At 41.0% G+C, this 26196-nt stretch overlaps 2 protein-coding genes across 4 annotated transcripts in view; one reads left to right on the top strand and one right to left on the bottom strand.

Annotated features, from left to right (window-relative positions):
- Nucleotides 1–16: 16 nt before the first annotated feature.
- Nucleotides 17–21077, top strand: MRPL47 (mitochondrial ribosomal protein L47). Of its 2 annotated transcripts, XM_059687097.1 has the most exons (7): nt 17–170; nt 3086–3231; nt 4009–4069; nt 12359–12455; nt 12870–13000; nt 14308–14403; nt 19405–21077. In XM_059687097.1, the coding sequence occupies exons 1-7, from the start codon at nt 73–75 to the stop codon at nt 19535–19537; spliced, it is 762 nt and encodes a 253-aa protein (XP_059543080.1). In that variant the 5' UTR covers nt 17–72; the 3' UTR covers nt 19538–21077. The 2 variants fall into 2 exon arrangements, with proteins under 2 accessions (XP_059543080.1, XP_059543081.1); XM_059687098.1 differs by lacking the exon at nt 3086–3231 and having other exon boundaries at nt 53–170.
- ACTL6A (actin like 6A) overlaps nt 20328–26196 on the bottom strand; it is a 27762-nt gene continuing 21893 nt past the window's right edge. Inside the window, exons 11-14 of one of the 2 annotated variants that reach the window (XM_059687095.1) lie at nt 25156–25236; nt 23080–23175; nt 22131–22217; nt 20328–21076 (exon numbers count right to left, since the gene is read on the bottom strand). In XM_059687095.1, the coding sequence (XP_059543078.1) occupies nt 20996–21076; nt 22131–22217; nt 23080–23175; nt 25156–25236 (345 nt within the window). In that variant the 3' untranslated portion in view covers nt 20328–20995. The remainder of the gene's footprint in view (nt 21077–22130; nt 22218–23079; nt 23176–25155; nt 25237–26196) is intronic. The other variant, XM_059687096.1, reaches the window with a different exon arrangement.

The following is a 26196-nucleotide window of genomic DNA, read 5'->3' as shown; positions in this document are numbered from 1 at the left end:
TTCCGGTCGGAGTGACGCACCGGAAGTGACGCAGCTGTGGACGAGAACGCGGTTTGCTGACGCGAGAAAAAAATGGCTGCTGCCAGGTTAGCCGTTCTTTGCAGGAAAGTGTCAGCCGCCGTGCAGACTTCCAGGTCGTTCGTGAGCCCTCAGGTCCCTGCTGGCACAGGGTAAGTGATGTGAGGAGGAGGTGTGGCCCTCTCCAACTTGGGATCTTGTCTGGTTGCTGAGATGCTGAGAGCAGCTCAGCGATGGTAAGGTGGTCGGATGGGCTTGAGCCCGAAGCCAACTCGGGGAGGAATGAGTGACTTGGTACCAGGCGCACACAAGGCGTTTCCCTTCCTGCCTCATTTTGTTGCCACCTGCTGCGAACCGGGCTGTCCGTGGCGTCTGCAGCTGCCCGGTACTTGCTGGTTAAAGGTAGAGGCATAGAAGGAGCTCGTTGGGCGGTGGGAGTTGGGGAAAGCTTCACTGGAGAGCTTTTGGCTTTGGGACGGAAAGCTGTGTCGAGCTTGGATGGGTAAAGACGAAGGGGCCGTGTTATTCCTGCGATAGGTAACAAGCGATTGTTCAGTCATGCTGAGTGAATAAATGAAAGTAGCCGCGTAAATGGAAAGCTGCCCTTGCAGGTGGGAGACAGGAACATCCCACACGCGGTATTCATTATTTCTGCAAAGTCAGGTTGTCTTCTGGTCAGATCCATCATTTTTCACTTTAGGGTATATGTTTCCTCCCCCTTATTGGCTTTTGTCTGTAATGATTTGAATTTTATAAATAGTTGGGTATGTCCGATTTTTTTTTTCCTAAAAGGAAGTAATGTATGTGCTCTTGAGTCCAGCACAATTATTGAGCATCTATTATATTACAGTGTTCCTACATATTACATGTAACTTTAGAGAAAGCAGTATGGTTCTCATTTTGCAGAGGCTCAGAGGTTGTAATTTGAATCCATTGTCTCTTCCATCTAGTTATTCTTTTTCTTTAAAAATTAATTTTAGATTTTTTATTAGAATAAATTATGTTCATTTGCAGACAGTTTGGAAATAGGGTCAGGTATTTTGAAGAACAAAACAAAAATCAACTCTAATTCTACCACTCAGAGATAAACAGATTTCCTGCCCTTTTTAACTTTGCATATGTACACATACATGTAATCTGTATATATAAAAGCCTGATATGCAAAGTGTCCCCTCAGGAGTTTGACCGACTAGGAGCTCAATTGTTCGCTATGACATGCGCTGACCACCAGGGGGCGGTGTGGAACTAAGGAAGGCCCTGGCTGGCAGTCACTAGGAACCCTACCCATTCACAAATTTTGTGCACTGGGCCTCTAGTTTTAAAATAAAATCAGGACTATACACATATACATTCTTGTGCTCTACCCTTGTTTCCCCAACTTTTTATTTTTCAGAATTTCAGAACAACAGGAAAGTTGTACCAAGAATAACCATATACTCTTTATCTATATTAATCAACCCTTAACATTTTTTTTAATATATTTTATTGATTTTTTACAGAGAGGAAGGGAGAGAGATAGAGAGTTAGAAACATCGATGAGAGAGAAACACCGATCAGCTGCCTCCTGCACATCCCCCACTGGGGATATGCCCGCAACCCAGGTACATGCCCTTGACCGGAATCGAACCTGGGACCCCTCAGTCCGCAGGCCGACGCTCTATCCACTGAGCCAAACCGGTTTTGGCAACCCTTAACATTTTTATTTAAATATATTTTTATTGATTTTGGAGAGGAAGGAAGAGGGAGAGAGAGACAGACATCAATGATGAGAGCGAATCATTGATTGGCTGCCTCCTGCAAGCCCCCCACTGGAAATCGAGCCCACAAGCCAAGCATGTGCCCTTGACTGGAATCAAATCTGGGACCTTTCAGTTCGCAGGCTGATACGATACTCCATCCACTGAGCCAAACCGGCTAGGGTAACCTTTAGCATTTTATTACATTTTTTTAATCACTTTATATCCAGGCCTTTCCCCCCGCCCCCCTGAACTGTTTGAGGCATGTCCTAATTGCAAGCATCATGACACTTCAGCATATATCTCATAAGAACAAGAACAATGTTTTTGTTGTTGTTTTTAATTCTCACTCAAGGATATTTTCCCATTGATTTTCAAAGAGAGTGGAAGAGAGAGGGAAAGACAGAGAGAAATATTGATGTGAAAGAAACACATTGATTGGTTACCTCCTGCACATGCTCTGACCAGGGCCCAAGCTGGGGAGGAACCTGCAACCCAGGTACATGCCCTTGACCAGAATCAAACCTTGGACCCTTCGGTCTGCAGGCCAACACTCTATCCACTGAGCCAGTAATTCACACACTGAAGAATTTAATACTGATACATACTATTATTCCGCTACTATTATAGCCCAAATTCAAATGTCCTCAGTTGTCCTGATAATTTTTTTCTTTCTATTTTTTTTTTATTCAGGGTCCAAACAGCATTCATTTTTTTGCATTAGTTGTCATGTCTCTTTAATCTTTTAAAATCCAGAATGGTTCCTTTTTTTCTTTCATGACATTGACTTCTTTTTTATAAGATCAGTCTTTTTAGAATAGCTCTCTATTTGGGTTTGTCTGATTGTTTCCTCATGATTAGATTCAGGTTAATTTTTTTTGGTAGGAATGCAACGCTTGTGACATGCTTCACTATTGTATTTTAAATGATTTACCAGGTCATTAACTATTCTTTAAAAACATGATTTTTAAATTACCGTATAATAGATTGTCATATGGACACATAATAATTTTTTAAACCACTCATGATTGCACATTTACAGTATCAACTTTTTAATATCATATATAATGCTTTAATAGATATTTACACTTATCAGTTTCCATCTATGATATTTCTTTAGTTGAAATTTCTAGATGTGGACTTAGTGATTTAGGGAAGAAACATTGGGGCCTCTAAACCATGTTGCAAAATTAAGCTTCAGAATAATTTTAATCTACTCATATGCCCACCCGCAGTTTATGAAGGACCTACATGTTACCTTAAAATATAAATATAAATATATCACCTCTGAAATTATAGGGTAGTAATTGTTTATATCTGGTCAATTGCAGGTTTTCTCTTATTCTGTCGCCTAAGAATATACCAAGTGTCACATCTTTACACCAGTGTAGAATACTTCATACCACATTATCAAGGAAAGGACTGGAAGAATTTTTTGATGACCCAAAGAACTGGGGAGAAGAAAAAGTGAAATCTGGTGAGGTATTTGGGTTGATTGGTATTAAATATATTTTTTGAACCATCCATCATGTTGGGATTATCTATCCAGTTTAGGAATTACTTGGGTGTTTCTTTTCTTTTATTTCCTTTAGGAATGTCTATTAGCGAAAATTAAAAGGACAATAGGGTAGAGTTAATTGTTCCTTGGCAGCTTGACAAAAGGTTTAGAAGAGGAGTAGGCTTAAATTTTTTCACTAAACTGATGCTTGGCTTTGTTTTAGATTTTATTTTTAAAAAATAGTGTTTTTTTACTTTATTATAGAGAGAGAAAGAGAGAGAGGAGAAGGAAGGAAAAAGAGAGAGACAAAGAGACAGACAGACATAGATTTGTTGTTCCACTTGTTTATGCATTCAGCAGTTGATTCTTGTATGTGCATTGACCAGGGATTGAACCTGCAACTGTGGTGTATTGGGATGACACTTTAACAAAGTGAACTACCTGATCAGGGCTTAAGTTTTATTTTTTAAAGATAATTGAAAATTAATTTATAATGATGTATTTTTACCTTAAACTGTGAAAATACATTCTATAATCATACTAACATTTTTGAATGCTTATGCCAGTCTCATTACTCATATTTTCATGTGTTAGCTAATTTAACCCCAATTTAATTCTAGTTGCATTTTATACTGTAATATAATAAAGCTATAATATATTTTACAGATGAGGAAACTGGTTTGAAAGGTTAAGTAATTTGCGAAAGGACACATAGCTAGAAAATTATTTCATGTTATGAATTTATCATTTTAATAGGAGCTGCATGGACCTGTCAGCAGTTAAGGAACAAAAGTAATGAAGATTTACATAAACTTTGGTAAGTATACAGAGTACATGAACATCTAGATCAAGCATGTCAAACTCAAAGACTTAACTAATGGGACAAATAAACAAGGTTTAAGTTTATGTGGGCCGCAAAAAAACAAAAGCTTCAATTTTCATAGAAACATAGGTTTATTTCGATAGACACATGCTGAATACAAAGGGCTGAAATAAATGAGTAATAGTTAACATAAAATAATAGAATATTTTAATAAAAATTAATATTTTTTCTGTAACATTAACTTACCAGACACTGAATAACTGCACGAATTAATAAGCGTAATGCAAATAAACCTATTTTTCTTGTTCTCTGAAAGCCAAATATTTCCTGTTACACACACCAAACAAGTCAGTCCAAGACAAATGAGGTAGCAATTGGCTGCTAAATATTCGCTGCTAATATTAGTGGAGAGAGATGGTGCGCTTACACGGAAGGCGTGAAGGCGCATAAGGGAAATGAGTGCAACACGATTATAGTAATCAGTCATTAGTGAACGTTGTAGTTCGTTATTAATATGTATAACAGGATATTGTAAAAATTAAGTTATGAAATTTTTATTAAAACGTTTCTTACATACCGTTATATTGGCTGGGCCACAAAAATATTTGCCCACAGGTCGCGAGTTTGACATGCTTGGTCTCAGTGTTGGAAGCAATTTAGTATAACGAGGAGGTATAAACTTTATGTGCCGTAAGAAATTGAGCAAAGTCGTTTGTCTCACAGTAATGTGGATGGTACGTAAGATCATTATAGATTTTATAAATATGACAGGTTAAGTTATATTAAGACAAATGTACCAGAGTTCTCAAGTAGTTGGGAGTTTAGAAATTTTATTGCTACCAGTCATGCTACACCTTTATATTAACAACTAGAGGCCCGGTGCACAAAAATCTGTGCACTCGAAGGGGAGGCGGTTCCTCAGCCTGGCCTGCACCCATTCACAGTCCAGGACCCCTTGGGGGATGTCCACTTGTTGACTTAGGCCCACTCCCCGGGGGATCAGGCCTAAGCTTGCAGTCATCCTTCTGGCAGCCAGGGAGCCCTCGGGGGATGTCCGACTAAAGGCTTAGGCCCCCAAGGGATCAGGTCTAAACTGTTAGTTGGACATTCTTAGTGCTGCCACGGAGGTGGGAGAGGCTCCTGCCACCACCACTGCGCTGGCCAGCCATGGGCCAGCTTCTGGCTGAGTGGCACTCCCCATATGGAAGTGCACTGACCACCAGAGGGCAGCTCCTGCATTGAGCGTCTGCCCCCTGGTGGCCAGTGCGCATCATAGCAACCGGTCATTCTGCCGTTCAGTCAATGTGCATATTAGCCTTTTATTATTATTATATAGGTTGTCCCTAGTTTCCCCCTTTTGCCCCCTCTACCCAGCTCTTGTCCCCCACTTCTCTCTGGCCATCACCATACTGTTGTCTGTGTCCATGGGTTGTGCATATATTTTCTTTGGCTAATCCCTTCTTTAAATTCACTTCTTTAAATTTTTATTTTCAGATAAGTGCTTATAACTGCACTATTATATATTTTCTATTATATCATTTACAATTAAGATATTTTTAAATTGAACCCTTGTAAATTTTAGCACAATTTAATAAATTATGCTAGAAGCAATTAGGAGATTTTTCATGTAATGCAGATACATTTCAATTAATATTTTATTAACTTTTAATTTTCTAGTATTTTAATTTAAAATAATCTCAGACATGTAAAAAAAACTATAAAATACTACAGCATATTATATGTACCCTTCATCAAATTTATTAGGTGTTAATAATTTAAACATAACCATTATACAACTAACAAAATTTGGAATATATTTTTCTTATAATCTCTTTAATGTTACTTAATCCATTTACTTTGTTTTTGTTAATCTTCACCCAAGGATATTTTTCCATTGAATTTTAGAGAGAGTGAAGGGAAAGGGAGAGACACATTGATTGGTTGCCTCCTGCACATGCTTTGATAGGGACTGGGGATCAAGCCAGGAACTGAGGTACATGCCCTTGACTGGAATGGAACCTGGGACCCTTCAGTCCACGGGCTAATGCTCTATCCACTGAGCAAAACAGGCTGCAGCTTAATTCATTTACTTTTAATCTATATGTGTCTTTATATTTAAAGTGGGTTTTGTTTTTGATTCACCCTCATAATCTGTCTTGGCTTCTGGGGCTTCTGGGTCCCGCCTTCCTTGCCACCAGGGACCCGACTGGGTCCCGGGCAACAAGGTGGGGCCAGCTCCTGGGGCTTCTGGGGCAAGGCGGGGCAGGGCCTGCCCTGGATGGCAGTGTGCTGGCAGTTCATGCTGTCCTGCCCTACCTGCAGTATGCAAATTAGTCACCATCTTTGTTGGCGGTTAATTTTCATATCACGCTGATTAGCCAATGGGAGGCGTAGCGAAGGTACGGTCAATGACTATGTCTGTCTATTAGATAGGAGGATTCCAGTAAGCTAATAAAGTGAAATGGACAAGAGTTGGTCACAGTTAGGCCTTCTTCCTCTTTATTATCTTTTGCATGATCTGAAATCTTTAGCTTATTTGCTTTGGAAAACTGTGTTGGAGGGTGCATTTAATTGGGAATTTATGCAGATTTTCAGGCAGTTTCTCCTGATGAATTAGAGTTGAGAGGATTTAAGACAGGGTTTTATTTTTTTTAAAATATATTTTATTGATTTTTTTACAGAGAGAAAGTGAGAGGGATAGAGAGAAACATCGATCAGCTGCCTCCTGCACACCCCTCACTGGGGATGTGCCCACACCCAAGGTACATGCCCTTGACCGGAATCAAACCTGGGACCCTTCAGTCCGCAGGCTGACACTCTATCCACTGAGCCAAACCAGTCAGGGTGACAGGGTTGTATTTTTTTTTTTTTTAAATATATTTCTTTATTGATTTCAGAGAGGAAGGGAGAAGGAGAGAGAGATAGAAACATCAATGATGAGAGAGAATCATTGATCGGCTGCCTCCTGCACGCCCCCTACTGGGGATCGAGCCCGCAACCCAGCATGTGCCCTTGGCCGGAATCGAACCTGGGACCCATTGGTCCTCAGGCTGACACTCTATCCACTGAGCCAAGCCGGCTAGGGTGACAGGGTTGTATTTTAATTGACTGTTTATATATATATAAGTATATATATGTAAATTTTTTTTATTGAGGTATAATTGATGTAACATATTAATTTCAGGTGTACAATGCAATCATTCAGTATTTGTATATATTGCAAAATGATCATCGCAGTAAGCCCAGGTAACATCCATCACCACACATAGTACAAATCTTTTTTCCTGAGATGAGAACTTTTGTGATCCACTCTGCTAGCTACTTTCAAATATGCAATACCATAGTATTAACTATAGTCATGTGACTTACTCATTTTATAACTAGAAATTTGTACTTTTTGACCCCCTTCACATATTTTGCCCACCCTCCCACCCCTACATTAAATGACAGTATTTAGCCAAAGATATGTTTTGTTTGGGCTTTACTATATTTTTTAAATTGAGAGATTTCACACAAAAGTAAAGATTTCTGGCTGCTCTTTAATAATCAGACCTGTGATCTGGCAGCACTGGCCACATGACTACAACTGGCTGGTCCATGCAGCCACTGCTTGGAGCAGTGCATGCCACTCCTCACCCATCCTCTTCTTCCACCGAGCTCACCTCACTCGTAATTGTTATCTGGCTAAGCACCGGAGTAGGCATTTAAAGTGTTATCCCCTATTTACAGGGTTATTTCTCTTTCAGGGCAGATTATAGAATTATAAAATGCTTGTAAGAACCACAGATATTATAGGTGTATCGTGTGATACAGTGAGAAATATCTATTTGGTTTTTGTCCCCATTCATAGACACAGCTCCTAAACCCCTTGATATTTCCTGAGTGATAGGAGTGTCTTTTGTTCAAATTAGGCAACTCTTGGTGAGGGAATGGTGTCTCAGAATGGTCGCTGGGCACCAGGAAGAACAAGGCGGGAGTGAAGGGTGGAGCTTTCAGGCTCACCACCCCCCTTACCTCTGGGAAGGGGTAGAGGTACTGGAGATTGAGATCAGTCATTAGTGGTCAGTGATTTGGTCTATAGTGCCTACATAATGAAACCTCCATAAAAATCCCTAAGCAGATGGGTTTGGAGAGCTTGTAGTTTGTTGAACACATGGAGGGGGCATGCCTTGAGAAAGCATAGCAACTCTGCACCTCTTCCATTGGGATGTTCTGAGTTGTATCCTTTGTACTAAACCAGTAATAGTAAGTAAAGTGCTCTCCTGAGTTCTGTGAGCGTCTACCAAATTCCTGAACCCAAGGAGGGGGTCGTTGGAACTCCCACTTACAGTGGGTCAGTCAGATGTGTGGTAGCCCTGGAACTTGCTGTTGGCATCTGAAGTGGGGGACAGTCTTGTGGAGTAAGCCCTTAACTCTGTGGAATCTAATGCTAACTCCAGGTAGTGTCAGAGTTGGAGAAGTGGTGCTGGGGAAGACAACACATTTGGTATCAAGAGGATGGAAAAGGGGTTAATGGGGGTGGGGGAGGACAAAGGGAGAAAAAACTCTCATTTGGTGTCAGAGTGTTATGTGTAAAACAGCACAGATTTATTATCCTATATAATAAAAGAGAAACATGTAAATTAGTTATCCTTCTGCTATGCTCAAGCCACACCCCACCAGCCAATGAAGAGTATGCAAATTAACCCAACAAAGATGGTGGGTAATTTGCATACACAGAGCAGAGTGGGAGAGCTGGCAGCTTGGGGGGACGTGGCTCCCTCGGTCACCAGATGGAGAGTAGAGCAGGAGAGCCGGAGGCTTGGGGGGACGTGGCTCCCTTGGTTGGGGAAAACCCAGAGCATGGGGAGCACCAGGAATTCTGGGAATAATAGTTTTGGTGGCAGCCCCAGGACCAGAAGCAGAAGCCCAGAGCATGGGGGAGCACCAGGAACGCTGGGAATCATAGTTCTCCTAGACACTAGAGCAAAGTGAACCTGGAGCAAGTTACTGTTGTGGTTGGGGATGGAGGGAAAGCAAAGGTGAGAGACATAAGTAAAATCAGAGTGTCTAGGAAAAATTAAAGGGGAAGATATCCTAAAACTTCCAGGAAATCTCCACCAATGGAGCAAAGAAAAAAAAAAGCCTCTATTATTCTGTGAGCAACAAACCAAACTGGGTTGGGGGTCTCAGACAATTCGCTCATATAATTGCAAAGACAGACAGAAACTCCCGGATTGGAGAGGGTGCAGGTCGGGCTAAGGGACGCCCCCCTCCCCACTCCAACCCCTCCCACCCCCAGTGCATGAATCTTCATGCACTGGGCCCCTAGTAGACAAATAAGTCTCATTAAAATAAGATGTGTAATATGTGCCTAAAGCATTGTTACTGTGAGTTATTAGTAAAAGGCTAGTTAGGGCTGTTTCAATATTCATCGTGGCTGGCCCTGGCCAGGTAGTTCAGTTGGTTAGAGTGTTGTCCTGATACACCAAGGTTGTGGGTTCAATCCCTGGTCAGGGCACATATAAGAATCAACAAGCAAATGCATAAATAAGAGGAACAACAAATTGATGTTTTTTTTCTCTCTCAAATCAATTTTTTAAACAAATTTCATCATGGAAAAAACCAAACAATCTATCTTCTGCCACATATTGCCTTTTTATTGCATAAAGGACCCCAGTTCCTTTGTCTCCTGTTCAGTGCTCTCCACATTTATTTCCTTTACTTTCCTTCAGCTCTAATTATTTTTTTTTTATTGCTTAAAGTATTACAAAGAGTATTACATATGTCTCCTTTTTTCCCCCGCCCTTGACAATCCCCTGGCCTCCCCTACTCCCCAGTGTCTTATGTCCATTGGTTATGCTTATATGCATGCATACAAGTCCTTTGGTTGATCTCTTACCCACCCCCCTCCTGCCCTCCCACCCTCCCCGGCCTTCCTTCTGTAGTTTGACAGTCTGTTCGAGGCAGCTCTGCCTCTGTATCTATTTTTGTTCATAAGTTTATAATGGTCTTTATTATCCAGAAATGAGTGAGATCATGTGGTATTTTTCCTTTATTGACTGGCTTATTTCACTTAGCATAATGCTCTCCAGTTCCATCCATGCCATTGCAAATGGTAAGAGTTCCTTCTTTTTTACAGCAGCATAGTATTCCATCGTGTAGATGTACCACAGTTTTCTAATCCATTTATCTAAAGATGGGCACTTAGTATTTTTCCAGATCTTAGCTATGGTGAATTGTGCTGCTATGAACATAGGGGTGCACATATCCTTTCTGACTGGTGTCTCTGGTTTCTTGGGATATATTCCTAGAAGTGGGATCACAGGGACAAATGGGAGATCCATTTTTAGTTTTTTGAGGAAACTCCATACTATCTTCCATAGTGGCTGCACCAGTCTGCATTCCCACCAGCAGTGCACAAGTGTTCCTTTTTCTCCACATCCTCTCCAGCACTTGTCGTTTGTTGATTTGTTGATGATAGCCAGTCTGACAGGTGTGAGATGGTACCTCATTGTTGTTTTGATTTGCATCTCTTGGATGATTAGCGACTTTGAGCATGTTTTCATATGTCTCTTGGCTTTCTGAATGTCCTCTTTTAAAAGGTGTCTATTTAGGTCCTTTGCCCATTTTTTGATTGGATTGTTTATCTTCCTTTTGTTGAGTTGTATGAGTTCCCTATAAATGTTGGAGGTTAAACCCTTATCAGTGATAGCATTGGCAAATACGTTCTCCCATGTAGTGGGCTTTCTTGTTGTTTTGTTGATGGTTTCTTTTGCTGTGCAGAAACTTTATTTTGATGTGTTCCCATTTGTTTATTTTCTCTTTAGTTTCCAATGCCCTAGTATCTGTATCGGTGAAGAAATTGCTTTGGCATATGTCTGAGATTTTGTTGCCTTTGGATTCCTCTAGTATTTTTATGGTTTCCCATCTTACGTTTAAGTCCTTTATCCATTTTGAGTTTATTTTTGTGTATGGTGTGAGTTGGTGGTCTAGTTTCATCTTTTTGCATGTATCTGTCCAGTTTTCCCAACACCATTTATTGAAGAGACTATCTTGACTCCATTGTATGTTCTTGCCTCCTTTGTCAAATATTAATTGAACGTATTGGTTGGGGCTGATTTCTGGGCTCTCTATTCTATTCCATTGGTCTATATGTCTGTTCTTGTGCCAGTACCAGTTTTGAGAACAGTGGCTTTGTAATACAGCTTGATATCTGGTATTGAGATCCCATCTACTTTGTTCTTTCTCAGGATCGCTGCAGCTATTCAGGGTCGTTTTTTATTCCAGATGAATTTTTGGAGAGTTTGTTCTAGGTCTGTGAAATATGCCATTGGTATTTCAGCTCTAATTCTTAATCAAACAGTTATTCACAAAACCTACCCTCACTTCAGCTTGCTACTCAGTAACTTTGATTCAGCTTTGCTTTCCTTTCCAGTCTAACAAATCACATCTCTGTGAAGCTTTCTTGATCATCTTGTCTAGAAGAAACGTCTCCTCTCTCCCACTTACTCCTCTGGTACTTGTCTGTATCACTCATACACCACATCACATTGCAGCTCCGGAGGCCGCCTGGTGGAGTAAAAATAGAGAAGGTTTTGCACACTGGGAGCCCAGGATTTGAAGCTTGAATTAGTCATGTGCTCGAGAATACCCTGCTTCTCTCAGCCTTGGTTTCTTCATTTAGAAAGTGGCCATAATAACCACAAAGGGTAGTTGTAAGAATTAAATGAAAATTATGTAAAGTGTGTAGCACAGTGCTTAGTATTTAATAGGCACTGACTGGATCATTTATCTTTCATCTCTCTATTTGCAATATAGGGGTTATGTTTTATGCTTTTTTGTAACTCTCTTGGCACTTAATACAATATGTGATGCATGGAAAATTTATTGAACAAATGAGTAAGAGTAGATATAGCTCTGTTTAAAGGATTTTTCCTTGTAATGATATTCTGTATATCGAGATTTCTAAAAGACTTTTGAGAACAGATCATTAATTTTTACGTCAAAAATCACAACTTTAGCCCTGGCCAGCGTGGCTTGGAACGTCGTCCTATACACTGAGGGGTGACAGGTTCGATTCCCCAGTCAGAGTACATATCCAGGTTTTGGGTTCGATCCCTGGTTGGGGCTTGTGTGGGAGGCAGTTGATCAATGTTTTTCACAGTAATGTTTCTCTCTCTCTCTCTCTCTCTCCCTCCCTTCCTCTCTCTAAGATCAATAAAATAAAATAAAAAAATTTTAAATTGCAACTTAATTAATGTTGTCACAAAATAGCATTACAAGCTCTGTGTTTTGATCTAGGTATGTCCTACTGAAAGAAAGAAACATGCTCCTAACTCTAGAGCAGGAGGCCAAGCGGCAGATACTACCAATGCCGAGCCCGGAGCGGCTAGAAAAAGTAAGGCTGTGGGGGCTGGCTGTTTTGTGGGGTAAAATTAACAGGAGTGAGGGAGTGATTCCTATATTTCCTGTCAAATACATGTTTTCTATTTCTGCGTGATGTTTAGTAAATATACAGAGTTGTATAACCATCACTACTGCCTAATTTTAGAACATTTCCATCACCTCAAATGGAATCTGTGCCCATCTGCAGTCACTTCCCATTCCTCCCTACAACTCGCAACGTATGGGTGGACATGTGTTTGTATTTCTCTTGGGTAGATACCTAGGGGTGAAATTGCAGGAGATTTTGATGGAATGGCTCTTGGTCAAAAATATTCATAGGTTTTCTGTGGCATAATCTTTATATGTTCTCTTTCCTTGGAATTCTGTTGTAGGTGATTGAAATTATATCTTTCTATTCTCTTCTCAGGTAATAGAATCCATGGATGCACTCGATAAAGTTGTCCAGGAACGAGAAGATGCCCTACGGCTCCTTCAGACGGGTCAAGAAAAACCTAGACCTGGTGCCTGGAGAAAAGACATCTTTGGAAGAATCATCTGGTACATAGTTGACATTGTGGCTTTTCTAAGATGAGAGTGGAAGTCCCTTGCTGCTTCCCCTGTCCAATATCTCACTGTATAAGGTGTATTAGCTATATTAGAGATATATCTAATATAAACAGAGGTCCCAAAACCGCTTTAGAGCTCCAGAATGTGAATGAGGGTAGATTTATCTAGTAGTCCAGGCATCCCATTCTCATAATTCAGTTATCTAAAGGTGCTTTATCACAGCGGTTCTTAATCTTCTTATGTGAATCAAATGATCTTTGGCGGATTTGATGACAGTTATAGGTCCTTTTCCCAGAAAAAAGTATAGTGTATATGTAATTCAGAGGGTGATAAATGCCATGAAGCTAATTTTAGGACACAAGCCTGTCCTCTTTACTCATTGAGAACCTAGGCTTATTGAAAAGAAGTTTTTGAGGAATAAGGCCACATGAGCCAGGATAAGCCCTAGAACAGTGGTCCTCAACCTTCCTAATGTCGCGACCCTTTAATACAGTTCCTCATGTTGTGGTGACCCCCAATTTCATTGTTACAAATTGAACATAATTAAAGCATAGTGATTAATCACAAAAACAATATGTGATTATATATGTATTTTCCAATGGTCTTAGGCAACCCCTGTGAAAAGGTCGTTCGACCCCCAGGTTGAGAACCGCTGCCCTAGAACAAGTTATGAAACAGTTTAATCTTGTCTCCTAAGTCTGGTTCCCAAAGTCCTACCAGACCTTGGGAAAAGATCTGATAATAAACATTTATACTGAGATGGAAATAATTGAAAAGACCCAGTGTGTTCTCTCTCTGACAGGGTTTTGAGCTGCCAAAAGGAAACATTGTTAATAGAATTTTAAACATTGGCCAGCAAAATGGAGAAGGCATTTTGGGTGGTTGAAATTACATTACATAATGTTGCTTACTCATTAGATGAGTTCTTTAATGGAGTTTGGGGTAATGGAGCTGCCTGGGGCCACATTTAGGAGAGTAGCTGTGCAATCTTAACCATGTAATCCAGTGCAGAAAAGAGATAAATTGCTAAAACATCTAACCAAATACTCTGAAGTATTTTATTTTCTACTAATTCTTATTTGGATTAATCCAGTTTTGGTCAGTTTGGAAAGGGTGGGAATGCGGAGAGAATCTGTGTCAATTTTAGAATCTCTAAGAGTGTTATTCTCTTCAAGGGTTTTTTATTTTGCTTTCAATTTATTGACAACATATTTAATCCAAAGAAAGCTAAAACTGTGTCAGGTTGCAAATGTATTAAATGTTTTCTGTAAGGCGATACCTTCTTGCTTTCTTTGCAGGCACAAGTTCAAACAGTGGCCTATACCTTGGTACCTAAATAAAAGGTACAACAGGAAACGATTCTTTGCAATGCCCTATGTGGAACATTTTGACAGGTGAGCACAAGCGCCCTTACTAATTAGAAACATCCTTACATCAGATGACATGTCTTACATAAATAAGTATATATTCATTGTGGAAAAAATAGAAAAATCAGGTAAAAAAAAATTAAAGTTTTGTATAATCTCACCATCCAGAAATAGTCTTCTATTAACTTTCTAGTGTAGCGGTTGCCAACCGGTGGTCCGTGAGGTCCGAAAGGTTGGTGACCACTGGTTTAAGGAAACCTTTGGAGCAGTGGTCACCAATTGGTGGTCTGAGGACCACTGGTGGTCCACGAGGTCTGAAAAGTTAGCAACCACTGTTCTAGTGTATATCTTTTAAAAGTTTTATTGCCTTTCTATTCTTCAGTCTATATGTAAGTAAATGGTTAAATCTTTCTATAATGTTAAAAGGAAGGTCCAGATACTTTAGTTGCATAAAATGTGAGCTAATGTTCTTGCAAGGTCGATGAAACCCTAGAACTTCTATTGGAAGGGAGAATTGCAGGTTTGTGGTTTCCAGGGAAACGGTGCCACTCAACTCCCTAACTGTGGCTACCAAAAAAGCACAAGAATGTGGAAACTACAGAGTTACTGGCTATAGTTGCTCGAGTTCAGAATTCAAGGCAGGAAAGCAGCTGGAAATTTAAGGGGAGATCCTAGCAGCACAAGAACCACAGCTTTTAAGAACTGCCTTAGATAGCATGTCCAACTTTCAGCAAGATTTGTTTAAACACTGACTTTCTCCCCAAAAAACTTGTTTCCATATCCAAAAATAAAAAAACTATAAAAAATAATTTAAATAGGAATGAAATACATATTTAAACTGATCTTAAAGGTATTTTAGTATGCTTTAGAATCACAGTTTAAAATGTATCTACCCCACCAAACCAGCTACCTTTCTTTATTTCTAGTTTTATCTATTGTGGTGGTGGTGTGATTTATAGTAAGAAATATGTGTTTACCTTGTCCCTGTTTCTGTCTCAGAGCTCCTAAACCCATTTCTTAATGCCAGAAAAATAGAAAGAGAATGTCGTTTGTTAATGTTAATGATGCCTTTTGGAAGCCACTCAAGGTTGGGGGTTGGCTGCCAGGGAAACCAACCTTGACTAGATGATTGAAACTTTCAATTCCAGCCCCTGATTTCTGGGGAAGGGAGAGGGGTGGAGGTTGAATCATTTGCCAGTGGTCAATAATTTAACCAGTAATGCCTATGTGATGTTGCCTCCATAAAAAGAAAATACCAAAAGGACAGGGTTTGGAGAGTTGGTTTGGTGAGCAGATGGAGATTTGGGGAGAGTGGTGGCTGGAGGGAGAGGCCATCCCCCAAACCTTGTGCTATGCATGTCATTTGACAGTCTGTTCCTGAGTGATATCCTTTTATAACAAATCAGCTGGTGAGTAAATAGGTTTCCTTAGTTCTGTGATCTGTTCTAGCCAGTCAGTTAAGAAGTACAGGTAACAACTTGGATTTGTGACTGGTGTTTGAAGTCCGAGGAGGGAGTCGTTGGAAGTGTAGGTGACAACCTCTGGCACCATCTCTGGGTAGGTAGTATGAGAATTGAGTCGAATTCTCCACGCACTGGTGGTGTCTGACCATTGCTTGGTGGTGGTGGGGGAAACCCCACCACCAGTGAAATTAGGTCCAAAACCCGTTTATGTACAGTACTAGAGGCCTGGTGCACGAAATTAGTGCACTCAGGGAGGAGGGGTCCCTTAGCCTGGCCTGTGACCTCTCACAGTCTGGGAGCCCTCGGGGGATGTCCGACTGATGGCTTCGGCCCACTCCCCGGGGGGATCGGGCCTAAGCTGGCAGTCAGACATCCCTCTGGCAGCCCAGGAGCCCTGGGGGATGTCTACTTGCCAGCGGGGAGCAGGCCGAAGCTGCAGTCTGACATCCTTAGTGCTGCTGAGGAGGCGGGAGAGGCTCCCACCACCACTGCTGTACTGGCAGCCATCAGCCTGGCTTGTGGCTGAGCAGAGCCACCCACTGTGGGAGCGCACTGACCACCAGAGGGCAGCTCCTGCATCGAGTATCTGCCCCCTGGTGGTCAGTGTGTGTCGTAGTGACCAGTCGTTCTGCTTGTAGGGTCAGTTTGCATATTACCCTTTTATTATATAGGATAGAGGCCTGGTGCATGGGTGGGGGCTGGCTGGTTTGCCCTGAAGGGTGATCCGGATCAGGGTGGGGGTCCCACTGGGGTGCCTGGGCAGCCTGGGTGAGGGGCTGATGGCTGTTTGCAGGCTGGTCACACCCCCTTCACGGTGGGGGTCCCCACTGGGGTGCCTGGCCAGCCTGGGTGACGGGCTGATGGCTGTTTGCAGCTGGTCACACCCCCTTCATGGTGGGGGTCCCCACTGGGGTGTCTGGCCAGCCTGGGTGAGGGGATGATGGCTGTTTGCAGCTGGTCACACCCCCTTCATGGTGGGGGTCCCCACTGGGGTGCCTGGCCAGTCTGGGTGAGGGGCTGAGGGCTGTTTTCAGACTGGCCAAGCCTCCCCAGCGACAGAAGCTCCCAGTCTCTCCTTTTATTCTTTTTTTAAATTTTTTATTCTTGGATTTATTTACCTTCTATAATTGAAACTTTGTAGCCTTGAGAAGAGCTCAGAGCCAGCCAGGTAGGGCCTGAGGGAAGCTTGGCTTCCTTCATCGCTAGGGGCAACCCACCCTCATGCTCGCTCCAGCTCTGTGGCTGGCTGAAAGCAGATGTCTTTGGTTTATTTACCTTTTATAATTGAAACTTGGTTGCTGTGAGTGGAGCTCAGAGCCGGGCCACGGCAGGTGGGAAGCTTGGCTTCCTCCATCATTGGGGCAACCAAGCCTCCTGCTTGCTCCAGCTCCGTGGCTGCCGGCCGCCATCTTGGTTGGGTTAATTTGCATATAGTCTCTCTGATTGGCTGGTGGGCATGGCCTAAGGCATAGTGAAGGTACGATCAATTTGCATGTTTGTCTTTTATTAGTGTAGGTACCCATTCTAAGTCAATACTACATGTCATTCATTTTTTTCATCACCGGTGCTCTAGATTGTCAGTCCTTGATTTAATTTTTCTTGCAAAATGTCTCCAGGATCTGCCCTTCCTCCTCCCACTCTCTCTGCCCTAGTGCAGTCCCTCTTTATCAAGTTGAATTGTTGGACACCTTTCTTGCTTGAGTCTGTTCAGATATTGCTTCCATTCAGACTAATTTTTCTCACACCGTTTTATCACATCATTGCTTTTGAGACCTTAAAACTGTAGTTTCTTATCTACAGGATAAAATCCAAACCTCTTTTCACCCAGTGTTCCCACAGTTCAGTCTTAGTACTTACCCTTCACCAGTCAGACCTTTTTTCTGGTTTCCTAAACATAACTTGTTTGTTTTCTTTTGCTGCTTCTTCCTGTTCCTACAGCTTTGAAGTCTCTCCATCTATGCACATTTTAAGACCCAGTTCAGATGCTAAGTGATTGAAAATAATCTAACTGCACTGGTTGTTTTTTTTGCCAAGCCTAATGTTTTCCCATTTGATCTTTCCACCCTTAGTCATGTAAGGAGAAGCTATAAATAATATGACTTTTATTTTATTTAATTTTTTTTTAGATATTTATTGATTTTAGAGAGGAAGGGAAAAGGAGAGCTAGAAACATCAATGATGAGAGAGAATCATTGATTGGCTGCCTACTGCACACCCCCTACTGGGGATTGAGCCTGCAACCCAGGCATGTGCCCTTGGCCGGAATGGAACCTGGGACCCCCTCAGTCCTCAGGCTGAGGCTCTATCCACTGAGCCAAGCTGGCTAAGGCAATAATATGACTTTTAACCAGTTAACTGCCACACATCCAAAATGGAAACCTCCCCATTTCTTCCATGTGCACTGGAATATTTACGAATTTAAGTTACCATAATTTTCTTTACAAACCCAGAGATGTCACTAACAAGTCTGATTTTAAAATTGGGCAATGAATTGATATGTGAGGTTTGCGGCTATAGATGCGCGTGCTGTGTGGAGAAGGTCCGCCGCTTGCGTCTATAGACGCTTATGGAGTACAAAGGGTTAAAACAATGTATGAAAAATTATGAATCCAGTGTTACTCTTACAGGCTTTATACTCATTCTAATTATTCTCTTTTCGAAAGTACCTTTTTTAGTCTTCAAAGCATGTACTGTAATCTCTCAAATATTCTTAAGAATAACCTTTATTCTTCCAGATATGGTTATTATAAGTGGCCAAAATTTAGTTGGAGCAAAGATTAATGAATAGAAGGGTAATCTGATTTCAAATTTGTTTAATCTTACATTTACATTATATTTAATTTACAAGGTAGCTTATATCATGTGTTTGTTTTTTGTCGTCTTCTCCCAAATGTAACCCTTATCTCCAATTTCTGTGACCTCTACCATAGCACTGGCATATTAGTTATTCAGTACTTGTTTCTGTATTAAATTTTAGCTTCAGTGCTGTAGAGGCTTGGCATCCATAAACTTATCATTTATAGTTTTGACAATTCCTACGTGACCCTAGAGGTCAACATAATATAGTTGAGGTACAAAATGCCTCATGCCCTGGGATGCTGATGGGTACAAGCAATCTCACTTAAGAGTGGTGACTCTAAGCATCATCTCTAGACATGACTTTATTCTCTGTTGTAGGAGAAAGGATATGCTAGACTGAGTGCTATTCGAAATTAGGGAATTCCCAAAAGTCTCAGGATGTAAAAAATCTGATGTAGTCAGTAAAATTGTAGTGATTTTAAATAAGGTAGAAAGATAGATCATTCTTTTACAGGGTCAGAAGAGCTGTTCATTCATTCTAGGCAGGAAATAAGGAGAATTGCTGCAGGGTTACAGATGCTTTTGATTTCACATTTATCTTTGACCTGTAGGTTTATAGTGATTGTTCCAGTTTTATAATATACATGACACACCTAATATTGAAACTGTCAGGATTCAGGCTTTAAGCAATTGATTTGGACATAGTTTGACAGTATTGACTAACAGAGAAAGATTTCTGTATAATTTGCTGTTACTTTTATTCTAGACTGAAACGGGAGAAACACGCCCGGATCCAAATAAGGAAGAGAAATTTAGAGAAAAAGAAAGCAAAACTTCTTCAGGAAAAGTTTCCACATCTTTCTGAAGCCCAGAAGTCAAGTCTTGTCCAAGATGTCTGAACTCTTAATTTACCAATTTGTTTTTCTTACATAAACAATATGTATACGAAAGTAACTATATGTCAAGTGGTTTATAAAGAAACCATATTTTAGTCAAATGACTAGCAACTGTTTTAAGTGTTAATATGGCCTGCTAATTTTGGAAGTGGTCATGCTTCTATCAAATTTTTAAAAAATCAGGTATCAAGTTCAGGTTACATTTCCATTTTATAAATTACTAGTGGCCTGGTGCACGGAACTGTGCCCATTGAATGGAAATTAATTAGAAGAAAGATTTGTGTGGTAATTATGTTACTGCAAAAAATTACATGTCAAAATAGTATATATAATATCCTATATAATCCTATATAAAAAAGAGCTAATATGCTAATTAGACCGGACAGCAGAATGACCATCCGGACAAAGCTGGGGCTGTGAGGGCTGAGCCCCTTGCAAGAATCTCGGGCATTGGGCCTCTAGTAGTAGTATAAAATTAAAACACATGTGCAATTGGTGCCAGCGAGAGCTTTGTATGTATCACGCATGCACGAGTCAACATTTATTTTTAACACATTGTTTGCGGGTAGTTTTTATCGCGTGCTAACAAGTGGCGCAGGCCATTTTTGCTAATTTTTTATGCAAATGGTAACGTTCAGTAAAATTACGATAACTTTAGTTTACGTATTTATACGTTACCCGCATTCTACCGCTAGTCTATAAAAAACGTATTAATGCGTGTCCCGCGCTCTACTACACTGGTAGAACGTATAAATACGTAAAACGTGTAAATACGTTTCCCGCATACAATGTGTTAAATTGCCAGTACACATCATATGTACCAGGTGGTTGGTTGGTCACTTAGCCTTTTATATATATAGATGACATCTAAGCAGACTTCAGTATCATCTGTATCTTAGAGTGGGAAAGTAAAGTTAACTACTATAGCAAAAGCAATTCCACTAACATTTTTACTACTGTTAGAATGTGAGGTGGTGTGGATTAACTGCTGTTAATAAATAATGAGTACTTTCACTGAAAATGCTCATAAATACATTTGGTATTTAAAGTATCAAGTCACAAGACAACGTAAGTCCAAAATGTTTCTGGATGGCTAGCAATTTTTATTAAGGTAAAAAGCAGAGGCAATATGTTTTACTCATCAATAAAAAGCAATTCTATCAATCCACTGGTAATTAATACTAAGCAGAGTTGGAAAGCATTTGACTGAAAGCAAAATATTTAGAGAAAATAGACATTTATATAAAATTATAAAATGCTTATAATAAGAATAAGTGCATCCCAAGGAAAGCACAAACTTATTTTAGTTTATAGAGCCAGTTAAAGCCTTGAAAATTTTAAGTGGAAATTGAAATATGCAAAAATGTATAAACATTCTACAAAAGATGGTCATTCTTTTCCTGAGTGTACTAAAGCTATGAAACGTGAGGTGACAGGAAGGTGGAGGTGTGGGAACACTTTTCAAGGGCATTTCCTTTCTACACACTGCTTCCCTCCTTCTTCATACTCTTGTTTGGAAATCCACATCTGTTGAAAGGTGCCCTGTAAAAAGGAAAGAAACATTTTATCTTTATTTTCACAACTCCTAATCTGTGACGAACTCTTAAAACCTCCCCCCAAATACTGTCCCATTCCTCTCTTGTTTCTGCCCTCCTCCAGAACACCCACAAACACTACTTAATGTTAGAAAGAACATTAAACCTCCTATACCAGTTACACTGTCATGCGGATAAAAAGAGGCTGTGAAAGGAAGGTGGAGGGTTTGGCTATGATGACTTGGTGCCAATCTAAGGCAGCAATAGAAACTGGTGCAAGGCTTGAACCAGATACAGAACTGAAGAGATGGTCTAGGATTGATTAATGGTAACATTTAGAAAAGTGCTCACCAGAAGTAGGATAAAATTTAGCAAGCACACACGATGATAATAACAAGCATTTCACCAAGAAACACAGAAGGTGAAAGGAGAAAAGAGACCAAAGGAGAAAGGAACCTGGACTACATGACTATTCAAATGCATTCAGACATAGTATCTCATTTTGGTCAGAGATCTAAAAGACTGGAAATAGAACAGAGGCAAGAAATACATGCATGGACAGCTCCAAATATATAATTGCTTAAAAATGTTTAGCATAAGTATTTGGTGACATTTATTTAATTGCTCTGAAGAGAACATTCTCCAGTCTAGGGTGCAGATAAGTATGAGAGCTTTTTCTTCTGATTCAAGGCAGGCACCAGTCTAAGCAACATGTAAAAGCCAGCACCATGATTGCACCATTTGCCCCAAGAATCAATTCTTGACTTCCTCTCTCTCACCAAAAGGCCAAGGAGCAACCAGAACCTGAGAAGGATTTATTCAATTTTAAATATGCTGCAGGTACATCCTGACCAGTGCCAAAGAGAATACAGTTGGAAGAGGCGTGAATACATTAACAGGTTCCCACCTGTTTGAGAGGGGAAACTACTCTTATGATAGTTATAAAATACAAAGATAAATGGTACACTGGAATCATTTTGTCTTTTTATTAAATTTAGTGTTTTCAGTGGTTAAATCATTCAACACAAATTGTTAGGTATTTTTCCAAGTAGTTTACTCACCAGAGAAGCTAAAATAGAGCCACCAATCCATGAACTAAACCTCCGCTCCACTGTTGTATTATTTGCAATCAATTTTAACCGCATACTCTAAAATTGAGAGGGAAGAATAAATATTATTTACATGATCAAATACAACAGGTGATTCAAATTAGGAATTTTCCTTTGAGGACTTTATAATGACTGATTTAAACACAGATTATTCATGATTTTTTTGCACCAGGCCTCTATCCTATATAATAAAAAGGTAATATGCAAACTGACCCTAACAGCAAGACGACTGGGAATGACTGGTCACTATGACACACACTGACCACCAGGGGGCAGACGCTCAATGCAGGAGTTGCCCCCTGGTGGTCAGTGCACTCCCACAGGGGGAGCTTTGCTCAGCCACAAGCCAGGCTGATGGCTGCCAGTACAGCAGTGGTGGTGGGAGCCTCTCCCGCCTCCTCAGCAGCACTAAGGATGTCTGACTGCAGCTTAGACCTGCTCCCTGCTGGCAAGTGGATGTCCCCTGAGGGGTCCTGGGCTGCCAGAGGGATGTCTGACTGCCAGCTTAGGCCCGATCCCCCCCAGGGAGCGGGCCTAAGCCAGCAGGTGGACATCCCCCGAGGGGTCCCAGACTGCGAGAGGGCACAGGCCGGGCACCGGGGCTCTAGTTTGATTAATAAGGGATATTAAGCCAGCTGGTGTGGCTCAGTGGTTAAGCACTGACTCAGGAACCAAGAGGTCACAGGTTCAATTCCTAGTCAAAAGGGATTCAGGAGGCACCAATAGATGATGTTTCTCTCTCATCAATATTTCTATCTCTTTATCCCTCTCCCTTCCTCTCTCTTTCTAAAAATCACTATACAAAATACCTATGTACTGAAAAACAAATCTTAACTATGAAATTACACCAGCGTGGATACCTGTGACTGGAGAATACCACTAAAGAACAAAGAAAACTTACTGGGGGAGTTTTCTGAGAGAGTTCTCTATTCAATCTGTCAGTAAAGCTCTGTATTAGCGTGTTTCCTCCTGCCACTATGACACTTCCATAGAGACCCTAGGATACAAAACAAAAATAAATTAGTTCCAAAGGTTTCCAACAGTTTTTAAACACAACTATAAATAAATCCAGGTCCACCACTACAATTTCCCTTTCTTTTTAAATTGTTTCACTCATATACAGACCTAGTAGCTTAATCATGTGGTTCTCAATACTGGCTACACATTCTATTCATTTAGGCAGATTTTAAAACACCAGTGCCTGGGGCAGTTAAATCTTTGGGGATGGAATTTTTATTTATTTTAATGTTATTTATTTATTTATTTCAGAGAGAGAAGAAGGTGGGAAGGAAGGAGGAATGAAAGGAGGAAGGGGGGATGAGAAAGACAGAGGGGGAGAGGGAGGAGGGGAGGGAGAGGGAGAGAGAGAAAGAGAGGAAGGGAGGGAGGGAGGAAGGGACATAGGTTTGTTGTTTCACTTATTCATGCATTCACTTACTGGGCATTGCAACGTTGGTACATCGGGACAAGTCTAACAGATGAACCACAAGCACAGGGCTTGGTATTTTTAGTTAGTTTTAGTTGTTTACAACTCTCCAGAAGATTTTAATATACATTAAAGTCTAAGGACTCCTCACTTTTCTAAAACCCATCATAATTTTTGGCAGACAGCTGCCAACATTTAATTAGAGGTATACTTTATAATGACTTCAGCTTAGAATGCTCATCCAGAAGTTCTGGTATTTAAATTAGACACTGTGATTCTTTAATGATTGTGCTGGATAATGCACACATTCACAATATTCCTGAAAAACTACTGCTGTCTTTCTCTTTTGCGTGGGTGTGCAACGGAACCACATGGCGAGCTTTACAAAATCCACATGCTGAGGTCTCTCCAAATAAAAATGAATTCCTACTCAGAGGAATTCCTAATCTTCAAGTATGCATCAGAAAGTTCAATGTCAGCCTGCCTTTTTAGTGATAAGTTCATATTTTAAAAAATATTTCAAAGGTATAAATCATACCTTTTTAAAGAAAATGGAATATAGAAGAATTTCCTCTGGAATCAACATTAGTTAAAAGGAGAAGTTTCACTAAAAACAATAAGCTATCACTCATTCTCTTACAGTAAATGTACTTCATACCCCTATCGTCCTGGAGACAGCACATGCCTGACAGGTGACTAGTGGAAATAAAGAACATTTTTCATGGCCACCCAAAAGTGTTTTTTAACAACACGGTTAATAAATTCCCCCTTAGATATAAGAACTATGTTCTAAGCAAAAAAAAAAAAAAAGAAAGAAAAAGTGAGGCAGGGTACAGGGGTGGGAAAAGGAAGGTTTGCAGTTGTGATATTCTTTTGAGTTAAAGTTTTCGTAATAATTATAACCTGCATGTCTTTCTCCACGAACAAATGTAAACCTCCTTTTGCTCACCCCTGAATTGGCTACAAATTGAACCTAGCGTTAAAATATGATATAATCAATCTGGTAATCAGTATGGTGCTATAATATGGAGTACTTAAAACTTGGAAAAGCACAAAAATATGAAGGAAATCACTTACCTACACTTCTTTTAAAAGTTTAACCCACACCTTCTTGACGAATAAAAGGAAAACTGTACTATATATACAAGAAAAATCACCAATAATATATATTTTGGCTTGTCTCCTTTTAGGAAATGTCTAGAACAGCACTATCCAAAAGAACTCTGTGATCGAAAATGCTGTATATCTGCACTGTCATACAGTGGCTACTTGCTACATTTATCCTGTGGCCTGTGCAACTGAAAAACTGACTCTGAAATTTGCATTTGTTTTAATTTAAACTGCACCATAAGGCCATTATATACCACACTGGACACCAGAGGTTCAGAGTTGTGCATTTTTCCTTTTCCAGTCCTCCCATCTTTTTACGTATTCTGTTATAAAATGGACTTCAAAGTCAATGACCAAAACTGCCAACTTAAATAATGATCTGGGGGCATTTCAGTACCCAAAGAGATACCTCCATGCCATAAACAGGAGACTGGCACTTACTGGTCTGATATCAATATCGCACATTCCAACACTTGTAGTGACCACGTGACTGACTCCCAGCATTGTATTTCCTGATAATCCCTACAACAAAATAAAATGAACAGAGAACTTCAAATAATAAAGTGCGTTCAAAAGCATTTACTATTATATAGGTAACTAGAAGCCTGGTGCACAAAAATTTGTGCACTCGGGGGATGGGGGTCCCTCAGTCCGGCCTGTGCCCTTTCACAGTCTGGGACCCCTCGGGGGTGACCACTTGCTGGCTCAGGCCTGCTCCCCAGGGGATTAGGCCTAAGCTGGCAATCAGACATCCCTCTGGCAGCCTGGTAGCCCTCGGGGGATGTCCACTTGCCAGCAGGGAGCAGACCTAAGCTGCAGTCGGACATCCTTAGCGCTGCTGAGGCGGGAGAGGCTCCCACAACCACTGCTGTATTGGCAGCCATCAGCCTGGCTTATGGCTGAGCAGATGCTCCCCACTGTGAGAGTGCACTGACCACCAGAGGGCAGCTCCTGCATTGCGCGTCTGCCCCCTGGTGGTCAGTGTGTGTCATAGTGACCAGTCATTCCCAGTCTTTCTGCTGTTATGGTCAGTTTGCATATTACCCTTTTAGGATAGAGGCCTGGTGCACGGGTGGGGGCCGGCTGATTTGCTTTAAAGGGATATTGGCAGATCAGGGTGGGGGTCCCGCTTAGGTGCCTGGCCAGCCTGGGTGAGGGGCTGATGGCTGTTTGCAGGCTGGTCACACACTCTTCAGGGTGAGGGTCCCCACTGGGGTGCCTGGCCAGCCTGGGTGAGGGGCTGATGGCTATTTTCAGCTGGTCACACCCCCTTCAGGGTGGGGGTCCCCACTGGGGTGTCTGGCCAGCCTGGATGAGGGGCTGATGGCTGTTTGCAGCTGGTCACACCCCCTTCAGGGTGAGGGTCCCCACTGGGGTGCCTCGCCAGTCTAGGTGAGGGGCTGAGGGCCGTTTTCAGGCTGGCGCGTGACTGAAGCTCCCATCCTCTTTTTTTTATTCTGGGATTTATTTACCTTCTATAGC

This window comes from Myotis daubentonii, chromosome 3 (assembly GCF_963259705.1).
Source record: "Myotis daubentonii chromosome 3, mMyoDau2.1, whole genome shotgun sequence".
NCBI lineage: Eukaryota > Metazoa > Chordata > Mammalia > Chiroptera > Vespertilionidae > Myotis > Myotis daubentonii.
This window is presented reverse-complemented; position numbering and strand designations above follow the sequence as displayed.

Coding starts and splice junctions, on each gene's coding strand:
- MRPL47 (XM_059687097.1), top strand. CDS start 73: ATGGCTGCTGCCAGGTTAGCCGTTCTTTGCAGGAAAGTGTCAGCCGCC. Junction 3,232..4,008: donor AGAAGAAAAAGTGAAATCTG/GTGAGGTATTTG, acceptor TCATTTTAATAG/GAGCTGCATGGACCTGTCAG. Junction 14,404..19,404: donor TATGTGGAACATTTTGACAG/GTGAGCACAAGC, acceptor CTTTTATTCTAG/ACTGAAACGGGAGAAACACG.